Raw genomic sequence first — 11,760 nt, 5'->3', positions numbered from 1 at the left:
ACACAGAAAACATCAGTGATGAAACTGCACCCACGGTTCTAGTTCTACACGTACTAAGAATAGCAAATTATTTTCACATTGACTGAATATTGAAGATGGATATTGCCATGCTTCTGCAGATTTGAACCTAGCTAGCAAGCCAGGTACAGTACTACTAGCAGGTTTCATTAGCTAGCTGCATCAATTCTACGTTCAAACCTGAGAGATATTTTACAGCTTGCATCAATGATATATCGCATAAAAAAAAAAAATCTGAATAATCAAAACACTGTACGTACCTGATGGTATTACACTTATTCAGGTCATTACACTCCTGGGAGGGCAGAATCTCCTCAACCAACTTAGCCTGCAAAGACACTCCGCTAACATCCTGCACATCCAAAAAATTCTTAGCTGCAGCCACCATTATATCGATCTTCTGTGATTTCCTCTCCACTCTGTGCTGTACAATTAATCACCACAACTATAAAAGCCATAAAGTTTACTGAAGCACATCTCCTTAAGTTCCCTCTTCTGCACACGTTCCCCAACCTAAACCTGAAGAGGCACCACACACATCTACAACCACCTCACCTTTACCTCACGTACCACAGAGGGAACCTCCTCCTGCACACTGCAGCCACATGTCCAAAACCCTGGCAGCGATAACACCGCAACCCTGGCACCAATAACACCGCAACCCTGGCACCAATAACACCACAGTGTCGCTACAACAAAAGCCCTCACTGGATAGCTCACATAGACAAACCCTCTCAGGAAGCAACTCCAAGTTGAAACTCAAAACCACGGACAAACTTGGCTCCCTTTTACCGTCACAAGAATGGTCCAAACGAATGGCCTTACACACTCCTGAAACCCTCCTCTCAAGCCACTCCACATCAATCTCCAGTAGGACCCCAGTAATCACCCCTCTGAGAGGCACCCGATCCCTGAGCACAAGTAAAAAAAAGTACTGTGAGACCAGCAATCGGAAACAGATAGAGCAAAAAGAAAAATGCTTCACTGTCCCATGAATTATGCAGGGCACTGTATTTCAAGCAGTTTTATGCTCGTCTTGGACAATTTTGCCAATTGCCATTGATGAAATGGCTCAATGCTTCTGATTTTAGCCTCTGTGATACACTTCTATGGAGTATCCCAACGTGTACTCTGATGGAACGGATATGTGACACTTGTCGCGTAATTTCGGGTTATCCCTACTGTCCAGTCTGGTTCAATTTCAAACACCTTTATTGGCATGAGTAGAATAACCAGGGAGCAAGGGGGAGGACACAAGGGTGAGGGGGCCTGCGCGTGTGCTGTGTGTGTGTGTGTGTGTGTGTGTGTGTGTGTGTGTGTGTGTGTGTGTGTGTGTTGCCTCCCACAAATTGCATATGCTCCCGGCATACCGTCTGGAGAGACTAATTGTCTTCAAATTGAGTAGACAGATGGGCAGGGACATACACTGGCAGGAAATCTGTAGTTATTCGTCTTCCAAATTTATCGTCAACATCTCGTCGACACAAAATGTGTTGCCAACTTCTAGAGGCTTACCGATGTTAGCTGTCTGCATCAAGGAAGTTCTATGTAAAAGGACCCATGAGGATCAAAATGTGAAATTCATCAGAACATATCAAATTGGGTGTCAAATGAAAGCTAAGAGTCAGACATTTTTCAACCATCTTTCATCATAAGAAAAGGCTTTAACTTCTGGTCAAACATCTGGAAATGCGTCTAAGCGTCTTTGAAGGTGTTTAGAAAAACATCAAACCTCATTAATGTTGAAGTATCGACCCTGGTCAACTAATATCAACAATAATATTTCATTTTTAGGAAATGGTTTGGCTTCTGCAAGATTAAGAATTATTGCCCAGTCTCTGGGTCATTGTATTACCAAAAAGTGTTATATTAAATTCATATTTTCTCTGCCTCATTAAGAGCGAGGATAATGAAAGTTAACAAAAATAACGGCAAAATGCAGACCTAACAAATACTGTTGTTAATGTCTACTGATATCAGTTTAGTTTAGGAATGAATAAGTGATTAAAACTGGTCACTCTTTTACCAAATCGGTAACAGAATGATCAAATCGGTAACGGAATTACTGAAACTGACTTGGCTACATTCACTTATTGTACTGGTTGTACAGAACCTAAACGTTTTTCAGTGGGAGAAGCCTTTAAGGAACCCTTTTGGGTTCCATGTAGAACGCTTTTCACAGATGGATCTACTTATAACCCAAAAGGATTCTACATGGAACTTAAAAGGGTTCTTCCACAGAGACAGACGAAAACAGTGGGAAATCATACAAACCACTGCATCAACATCCTCATCTCATGCTCCAAAATGGAAACTTCATTGTTGTTGAGTACATTGGGAAAACCAAAGCCAGCAAATCACACACATATGGAGCGCAAGTAGCTTCCATTAAGAATGATGACATACATGTTGCACACTTCTACAAAAAGAACATGAAGGGATTTATCTTCATCAAGAAAGAACACACTGACACATATGGTGTGGTGTCCTTAAAACAGATTATTAGGATCCCTTCCACACTGGTTACAGACAATAAAGAATGTTTTTATTTTGCAGAGGCTATCTCTGAGGCAAACTCGGAGCAGATTGGGTGTCTCTGTGTGTGTCTTCACTGAAAACCACAAATGTCATTGATTTATATCACATTAAAATAAGAGTTTTTATGTTTCTTGTGTTTTTATCAATTTTTCTTTTTAATCGTATATGTAAGTTGATAAAATTCTACATTATTATCTTAATGAGAGTGACTATTGTATATATCTACCTTTGTTTTCATATTTTAGCTACATCATCATGTACAGAATGATATTCAAAACCAGAAATTATGTATTTCTGTAGGGGACCCATTTAGTTTACTGTCATCCACCTCACTTACTGTAGCTCAACAACCAAAAGAGATATTTTCAAATTCAAGGTATCATATGATAGCTAATACCCCACTCTTTCTGCAGACATCTTTGAATCTTAATTTGGAGCAGATATTTAACAGTTTTCGGGAAACGTGGTTACATAAAAAACCCAGGGAGGTTTTAGGGTCATTCCATTACTGAACTTTGAAGCTGCACAGTTCTTAGTAAATGTGTTTTTATTCTTCATTCTAAGCTGACCCTAACCCTGTAGAACTGAAAGATGTTATTCTTCCTTCTCGAAGTTCCCAAAAGCTAGATTTTTTCTAGATGTACCACATTAGCTGGTTCGGATGGTTCAAGACTACAACTGTGCAGTTTGGTTCAAACTCAACCACCTGTATTGCCATGTTGTTTTGTGGAAGTTAATACCCCAGACAGAAAGCATTTTCGTATCCCTAAAAATACAGATGGGACCTATTATTTTCCTATGAGGCTCACTCTAATGGATGACAGAGACGTCTGATGGATATCCTTAATCATGTATGTCTATTTTACGTGTATCTAAAGTTGAAATGGGTTGAACCTTTGATGGATCAATGGGTGCGTAATGCGTGCTTTATGCATTTCACCCATGTCAGTCAAACCAGCGCCTAAAGAGTGAGCATTGTAATGCAACCCCTGGTGGGTTCATCCATCACAACATATCAAAAGTTCTTTGTCACTCAACTCCAGCGTCTGTCATTTCTGTACTGTCATCCCACTTCATCTCCCTTTCTGATTCCTACCGTCTCAATGAATGTCTAAAACACAAAGCTGGGTGGAATTCTCCTTAAAAAAGAAGAACATGTCAAGGTGTTTCCTAACCCTTCTGTCCAGTCTGATTCAAACTCAAACACCTTCATTGGCATGGTTTATGGTTTATGGTTTATGATTTATGGATCAAAATTGGCATGTTTATTTATTTTGGAGGAGGGTAAAAAGGTATGGTATGGCATTGGTATGGTTCCACCTCAAACACCTGTACTGGCATGAAAAGAATAACAACTGTCTGTTGCCTAGCCGACTATCTGAGTGACCTGTGACATGTGGAGATAGGATTGACAATGCATGACACGCTATTACGAAGTGTTCACCTCAGAGCTGTTCTGAAACACAATCACCCTGACAGCTGCTCCAGTTCAAATTCACCCGTTGCCTCTGTTCATGCTGTGTTCCCTCTCACTTTCACCACTGTCTAAATAGAATAATTTTTTTTAATCATGAGTGGAGTTCAATTTAAAGTCCTAATTGTCAAAATAAGTCACTTTTGAAAAGAAAAGAAGAAAATAATTCAAGCAGTTTAAAACCTTTAGTAAAGCTGAGTGCCGTGGCCTGAGGTGGTCCAGTGGTCTAGCACCATGGCCTACAGTGCACACATATGCCCATGTCAGCATGGGTTCGGCCCATGCCATGCTGACATACCCTCCCTCCTGTCTTTCTCCACTATCTCTACCCAATAAAAAATAAACTAAAAAATCTGAATGTCTCACACTCCAAAAAATAACCTTAACAAAAAAGTAAAGTAAAGCATAGGAGGTTATTTGGATTTTACAGGTAGTCTCACAACATACAAGGATAACTAGCCCCCTCTAGTGGGTGAATCATCAAAATGCAACCAAAGACATGGCTAAGTTAAAGATGGCACAGAAGTCAACCTAAAGATGGCAGCATCTGCCTCTAAAAAGACAGTTAACTGGTACGGTTTGTTTCCCTCAGATAAGGGATATATGGCTGTGCTGCTTGTTTGACCTGGTAGAGTAGGTCACTTCAGAGCATATTTTATGTATGTGTATATATACACTCACCAAACACTTTATTAGGAACACCCGTACACCTTCTCATGGTGGAGGTGGGTGGTGTAATGGTGTGGGGAATGTTTTCTTAGCATACTTTGGGCCGGTTAATACCAATCAATCATCGCTTGGATGCCACAGCCTATTTAAGTATTGTTGCTGACCATGTGCATCCCTTCATGGCCACAATTACCCATCTTCTAATGGCTACTTCCAGCATGATAATGCACCATGTCACAAAGCAAAAGTCGTCTCAAACTGGTTTCATGAACATGACAACCGGATCTGAATCCAATAGAACACCTTTGGGATGTGGTAGAACGGGAGATTCACAGCTTAAAAGTGCACCTGAAAAATCTGCAGAAATTGCGTGATGCAATCATGTCATCATGTACCAGAATTTCAAAGGAATGTTTCCAACACTTGTGGAATCAATGGCCCTACCCAGTATTAGTATAGTGTTCCTAATAAAGGGAGGCCCTACCCAGTATAAGTATAGTGTTATAATAAAGGGAGGCCCTACCCAGTATAAGTATAGTGTTATAATAAAGGGAGACCCTACCCAGTATTAGTATAGTGTTCCTAATAAAGTGTTTGGTGAGTGTATATATACCATTTAGCTGACACTTTTATCCAAAAAACTTCATACATTTTTCAGTATATATGATCCCAGCTGGAAACAAACCCACAACCTTGGTGTTGTTAGCACCTTGCTCTACCAACTGAGCCACAGAGGCCCACAGTCTCTACTTTTAAGTCTTCTGATTCCCCACCTTCCTCAAAGTATGCACCTGTTCCCTCTCCCTACATACTTAATTACATAATTGTGTTTGCAACAATGAATTCAAGTGATAGAGCAAAGAAAGTGGCTGGAAATGTTTTTATTTGTTTTTACTACAAAGCATTAAGTTGGCGCAATCCAGCACATGCAATGCAGTTTCCGCACCATCTCTTGTGTGAAGAATAGTGCTAGCTGCATCAAGTTATGGGTATGTTTGTCACTGGCAAGGACTGGGGAGTTTGTCAGGATCAAGAGAAAATTATGAAATTTGCTGAGTTGGTAGTGACATCCTAATTTACAGTGTGTAACTGATTCTTATGCAAATCAGAGACCCTATAAAAATATATATTAATTCCAAAATTTCATGAATTGCATTAAGATGGACTCAATTCAACTTATTGAGTGATTTGTTGCATTTTTGCTAATTTTAAGAGTGTCATATCAAAGGTGTTACGGTTCCCCCTCCTAACCAACCCTCTGGCACCACCTCGAGGCCGCGGCGGTCATCACTGAAGCGCCTTCCTCCCAGTCGACAGCGCACCTGGACCCCATCTCCAATCAGCACACCTGCGACCCATCACCAATCAACCCCCTATAAGAACCCTGCCCTGTCATCACTCCAGTGCCAGAACGTACTGTGACCATACGGTAAACCCTAGAGTATTCCCATCGCTACGCTTCAGCCCTCCAGTGTTTTTTCGTCTCCTCGTAGTTACCTCACCCCTTGTCTCCTGTGTTTTCCTCCTGCAGTCCCGACCCCCTTGGATCCCGCCTCGACCCTTCCACGGACCTAGCCCCTTTTTCTGTTCATGGACCTCCCCGCCTGCTCGACCCCTGCCTGTCTGATTACCCATCTGCCTGCTTGACTCCTGCCCTATCTGACTACCCGTCTGCCTGCCCAACCCCTGCCTGTCTGACTACTCGCTCTCCTGCCGACCCCTGGACCGACCCTCGACTACTCTCTCCGGATTCTCCACTCTTCCCCCTTCCCTATTATTATTATTATTATTATTATTATTATTATTATTATTATTATTAAAGACGCCTTCAGGCAATATCGCTTTTCTCCGCTCCCTGTGCTATTGGTTCCACCCGAATGTCCTCGTGTAACAGAAGGGTCAGAATACTTATGTACATGAGGTATTTCTGTATTTCAATTTTAATAAATTTACTGAAATTTTTAAAAACATGTTTTTGCTTTGTCATTCTGTGGTATTGTGTGTGGATTGATGGCAAATTCTTTTAATTTAATCCATTTTAAATTGAGCCTTTAACACAACTTGTGGAAAAAGTGAAGGGGTCTGAATACTTTCCGAAGGCACTGTATAACATATGATGTAACTGGAGTAACAGTATAACATTGTACAGTCAAAAGTTTGAACACACCTTGCCAAGAGTGTGCAAAGCTGTCATCAAAGCAAAAGATGGCTACTTTGAAGAATATAAAATATAAAACATATTCTGGTTTGTTTAACACTTTTTTGTTTACTACATAATTCCATATGTGTTCCTTCATAGTTTTGATGCCTTCAATATTAATCTACAATGTATAAAAATAAAAATAAAGAAAAACCATTGAATGAGAAGGTGTGTCCAAACTTTTGACTGGTACTGTATATGTTGTGTATATGTTCTTCACTAAACTTTCTACACATACTACTTCTGTCTTGGATGGGCAACATTACTGCTCAGTTCTGATGTGTTCATGTCAGACCCCCTCCTTCCTTGACCACCCCCTCTTCATGCCTTTGTAGAATTTGAAGTCCCTATATTTAGCTACCGCTTGGTCATCTCTACACATTCCTTTGGGTCTGGAATTAGTCTGCATGCTTTACGTCCCTTACAGACACACACACACACACACACACACACACACACACACACACACACACACACACACACACACACACACACACACTCCCCCAGCACCTACCAAATGGCCCAACCCTGGCATTTAAATAACTTTCACTGTCTTTCTGACTGACTGTCTGAGCACCAAGACTTCCTCAGAAAAAGAGACAGAGGGTGAAAGGGAGAGAGTTAGAGAGGTGACATTTTGGGGACTTGGGACATGTGGCCACATGGCTTTGCAGTGAGTGTGTGGACAGCAACACATACACACATGGGAGAGGAAGAAGACAGAGCAAGGTAACACACACGTGGGAGAGGAATAAGACAGAGCAAGGTGGCTGGTCTGGACTAGATCATATCTGGATAGTATTTGAATACTTTCTTGATCATTTCTGGAGACTAAATCTGGACATCTACGGACCTTATCAGGAGACTAAACAGTGTAACAACTAAAACCCAAAGGTAACTTGTACCCACCTAGAGAAGACAGTTTGGCATAGCCATAATTTGATAAAAAAAGCTCATGGGTCGTAAACTATTTCCTGGAAACATGTAGGAGCGTATACAATCTTTTTGCAGTTAAACATTTACATTAATAGCAAGCACCTGCTTGAAACCATTGAATGTTCTCATAGCTTTGAATCAGCCTCTGACGATAAGTGGATAATTGTACTGTGTTTCATCCATATGATAATGGCTAAAGAAGAAGATCTCTAAGGACTACATTTAAGGACTATAGAAGAGGAGAAATATAAGGTTCATGCAGATGCTACTATTTAGTTTGCCTGACAGTCAGTGTACAGTGGACCAGCAGCGCCTTTTAGAAACACGTGTTGTGGACTTCCGGGGAGAGTTTTGCCTTCAAGGGTGCCTCGTTTTTTACATGTTTAGTTTGTGACACACTGAGTCACTGACACATAAATAGAGACGCAGAAAAATACCCGAGTAGTCCTGAGTGGCCAGCACAGACAGCCGGGGAGGACGGGAGTGCAACCCCGGGGCGTAGTGAGAAGCAACCTCCTACACACACACACACACACACACACACACACACACACACACACACACACACACACACACACACACACACACACACACACACACACACACTCTCTCTCTCTCTCTCTAATGTGGAGAGTGACTTTGTTGAAGAACCTGGAAGTAGTACCAGTTTGAAAAGACAAGATAGACACTAGAGACAACAGGAGCACTTTGAGTGTCTGCAAAGGTGCTACATAAATGCAATCGATTCATTAATTACCATATATATCTCTGTGTTATACAAGCAGGGACTGAGCGACAATCAGAGACCTTTCCAGAATACAACCCCTAACCCCTACTCCTTATACCCTAACCCCCAGCTCCTAACCCCCACTCCTTATACCCTAACCCCCAGCTCCTAACCCCCACTCCTTATACCCGATCCCCTACTCCTTACACCCTAACCCCCAGCTCCTAACCCCCACTCCTTATACCCTAACCCCCAGCTCCTAACCACTACTCCTTACACCCTAACCCCAAGCTCCTAACCCCTACTCCTTACACCCTAACCCCCACTCCTTATACCCGATCCCCTACTCTTTACACCCTAACCCCTACTCCTTACACCCTAACCCCAGCTCCTAACCCCTACTCCTTACACCCTAACCCCCAGCTCCTAACCCCTACTCCTTACACCCTAACCCCCAGCTCCTAACCCCTACTCCTTACACCCTAACCCCCAAACCCCTAACCCTAAACATCTTCCCCCCATCCCCAAACACCAAACTCTGAACCCCTACCCCCATCCCATTGCCACTCCCTGCTACATCTTAACACCTAACCCCCAACCCCCAACCCCCAACCCCTAACCCAGACCATGAACACCCATGGCAGTCACTACCTCAACAAGGGGGCAGTTCTTTCCCCTCTGGGCGCCGCCCGGCTCTCTCAGCTCGCCCTTGGCTGCGCGGTGGTCGCCATGGTAGTCCACAGCGCGGGCTACAGCGGCTCGTATGGCGTGTTCTGCATGGCAGTGTGGTGCACCTGCTTCGCGGTGACAACAGTGGTCTTCTTCCTGGATGCCACGTATCTCCACAGCTGCCTGCCCGTCTCCTGGGATAACCTGACCGTGGCTTTTGCTGCCCTGGCAACGCTCATGTAAGTGGACGGGACAGAGATGGAGTAGTTGACAGTAGGGGAGGCAGGTGGAGGTAGAAATTGGGGGACAAGCTCATTGCAATGCATGGAATGGAATGAGGAACAGTATCAAACACGTGTTCGATACCATTCCTCATTCCATTTCATGCATTACAATGAGCTCGTCCTCCGATTTCTACTGCCACCAGCCTCCCCTGGTTTGTTATCAGGCCCATATCATAAAAGAGACGAGGGAGAGGGTAGGCACATGTAACTGGGATTTGATTTGACATTTTACAATGTCAGGAATCACAAGATTCATCAAGTGCTGTTTACTTGTCCTGCTCTGGGAACCCAGTGTAACCAATCAAATCCCAAACCACTCTTTCTCTTCTCCTAGGTATGTCACGGCATCCGTGGTCTACCCTGTGTACTTTGTCCGTGCCGAGTGTCCCTACGCAGGGTGTGAGGTGCGAGACTTCCGCATCGCTGTGACCGTCTGCTCCATCGTTGCTTCTTTGGCCTATGGGGCTGAGGTGATCCTGTCCCGGGCCAAACCCGGGCGGGTCGTGGGCTACATGGCCACCGTGTCTGGTCTTCTAAAGGTGGTTCAGGGCTTCGTGGCGTGCATCATATTCGGTGCGTTGGCAAATGGGAGCGAATATGCCCAATACGCCGCGACCATCTACTGCGTGGCCGTCTACGCCCTCTGCTTTGCACTGACCACGATCGTAGTGATCCTGACTGTGTCCGGTCGGACCAACGCACTGCGCTTGCCATTTGACCGTTTCGTGGTGGTCTACACCTTCCTGTCGGTTCTGCTCTATCTCAGCGCATCCGTGATCTGGCCCGTGTTCTGTTTCGACAGTAAATATGGGTCGCCAGAGCGACCATCGTCATGCCCACGGGGCAGGTGTCCATGGGACAGTAAAGTTGTGGTAGCTGTGTTTAGCTACGTCAACCTAGTGCTGTACGTGGCAGACCTGGCGTACTCACAGAGGATACGCTTCATCTCTCAGCAACAACCACGGGTATAGCATTCTAGAATAGAACAGAATATAACAGAACAGGACTGTCAAACACATGGCCCAAGACTACTTAAAATAGCCGTCTGTGGTGTATTAAAATGGCCTGTCTGTGGTGTATTAAAATGGCCGTCTGTGGTGTATTAAAATGGCCCATCTGTGGTGTATTAAAATGGCTGTCTGTAGTGTATTGTACATTTTTATTCAAGTGTGAATTGTGTTGCTATGTTTAGATTGAAAAGATTCAGTATAACCAATGAAATGATACTTGGTGAAGAGTGATGATTTGAATGGACAAATTATATCTGTTGTATGGCTTAATAATTAAGGTGATGCAAGGTGGTCAAGTGTATTGTAGTTCATGATGTTGGAGTTATTATTATTATTAGAGGGGTATTATCCTGGGGGGTGCAGGCTAAACCCAAATGTCCTCTAGTCCTAAAAACGCCACTGACATAGATAATTTTACTAGTGGATGTGGGGTTAATATACATGTGTATTCTGCAAACTATTTTCAATCTGGAAAGTGTGACCGTGGACATTTTCCCGCATTAATTGATAACTGCTGCAATCTGGTGCACTTTGAGATGAACATTGAGAGTAATACAATATAATACAACATCAACATCCTTAGGTTGCCCGTTCACTAAATGTACTTGTTATATATGTGCATTTGATGTTATGCGCACTCAGGGACTTATCAGTGTAAGAACTCAGCATCTAAGATTCTACACCGCCAAGTGTTCTTATTAAAAAAAAAATGTTTTAAATCTCCTTGAATAAAAAGCAGAACAACTAAAACCACATCATGATACCAAGCATGATAATGCAACTATTACAAATAATTAGGTGGGCTTGCTTTAGTAAGTCTAACTATTGTTCTTCGACATTTATTATTATTATTATTATTATTATTATTATTATTATCATTCTAATTCTTCCACCTGCTACTGCTCCTACAACTTTTAAGCTATTCACACCAATCCAACTTTAAAACGTTGCTATGACTTTTGGTTATGATAGCTATTTAATTTTTTAAACTATACAAACTTGAAAGTGCACTTTTTAACATGGAGGTCTATAGAAACCAAAATATGACATTTTTGAACTACTGCCGATCTTACACCTGTTAAGCTATTAACACCATTTCAACTGTAAAATGTGCCAGCTACTCCACATTATCAACTCTGATCAAAGCTTTTTGATACCTATTAAACTATTAAGATTTTTGTAACTCCAAAACCTCTCACCTGGTTAACATGGTGGAATGTTGATTTAGGCCAACA

The 11,760-nt window shown here is 42.6% G+C and overlaps 1 protein-coding gene across 1 annotated transcript; it reads left to right on the top strand.

Annotated features, from left to right (window-relative positions):
- Positions 1-9,189: 9,189 nt before the first annotated feature.
- LOC310824196 (myeloid-associated differentiation marker-like protein 2) lies at positions 9,190-10,486 on the top strand (the record flags this gene model as incomplete). The annotated part of the gene is made up of 2 exons (XM_083697006.1): positions 9,190-9,470; positions 9,850-10,486. 2 exons carry the CDS (start codon positions 9,190-9,192, stop codon positions 10,484-10,486), a joined length of 918 nt encoding a protein of 305 aa, XP_083553132.1.
- Positions 10,487-11,760: the final 1,274 nt, after the last annotated feature.

This window comes from Argentina silus, assembly GCF_951799395.1.
Source record: "Argentina silus genome assembly, chromosome: Y".
Classification (NCBI taxonomy): domain Eukaryota; kingdom Metazoa; phylum Chordata; class Actinopteri; order Argentiniformes; family Argentinidae; genus Argentina; species Argentina silus.
Note: the sequence above shows the minus strand (reverse complement) of the source record. Positions and strands in the feature narration are given on the sequence as shown.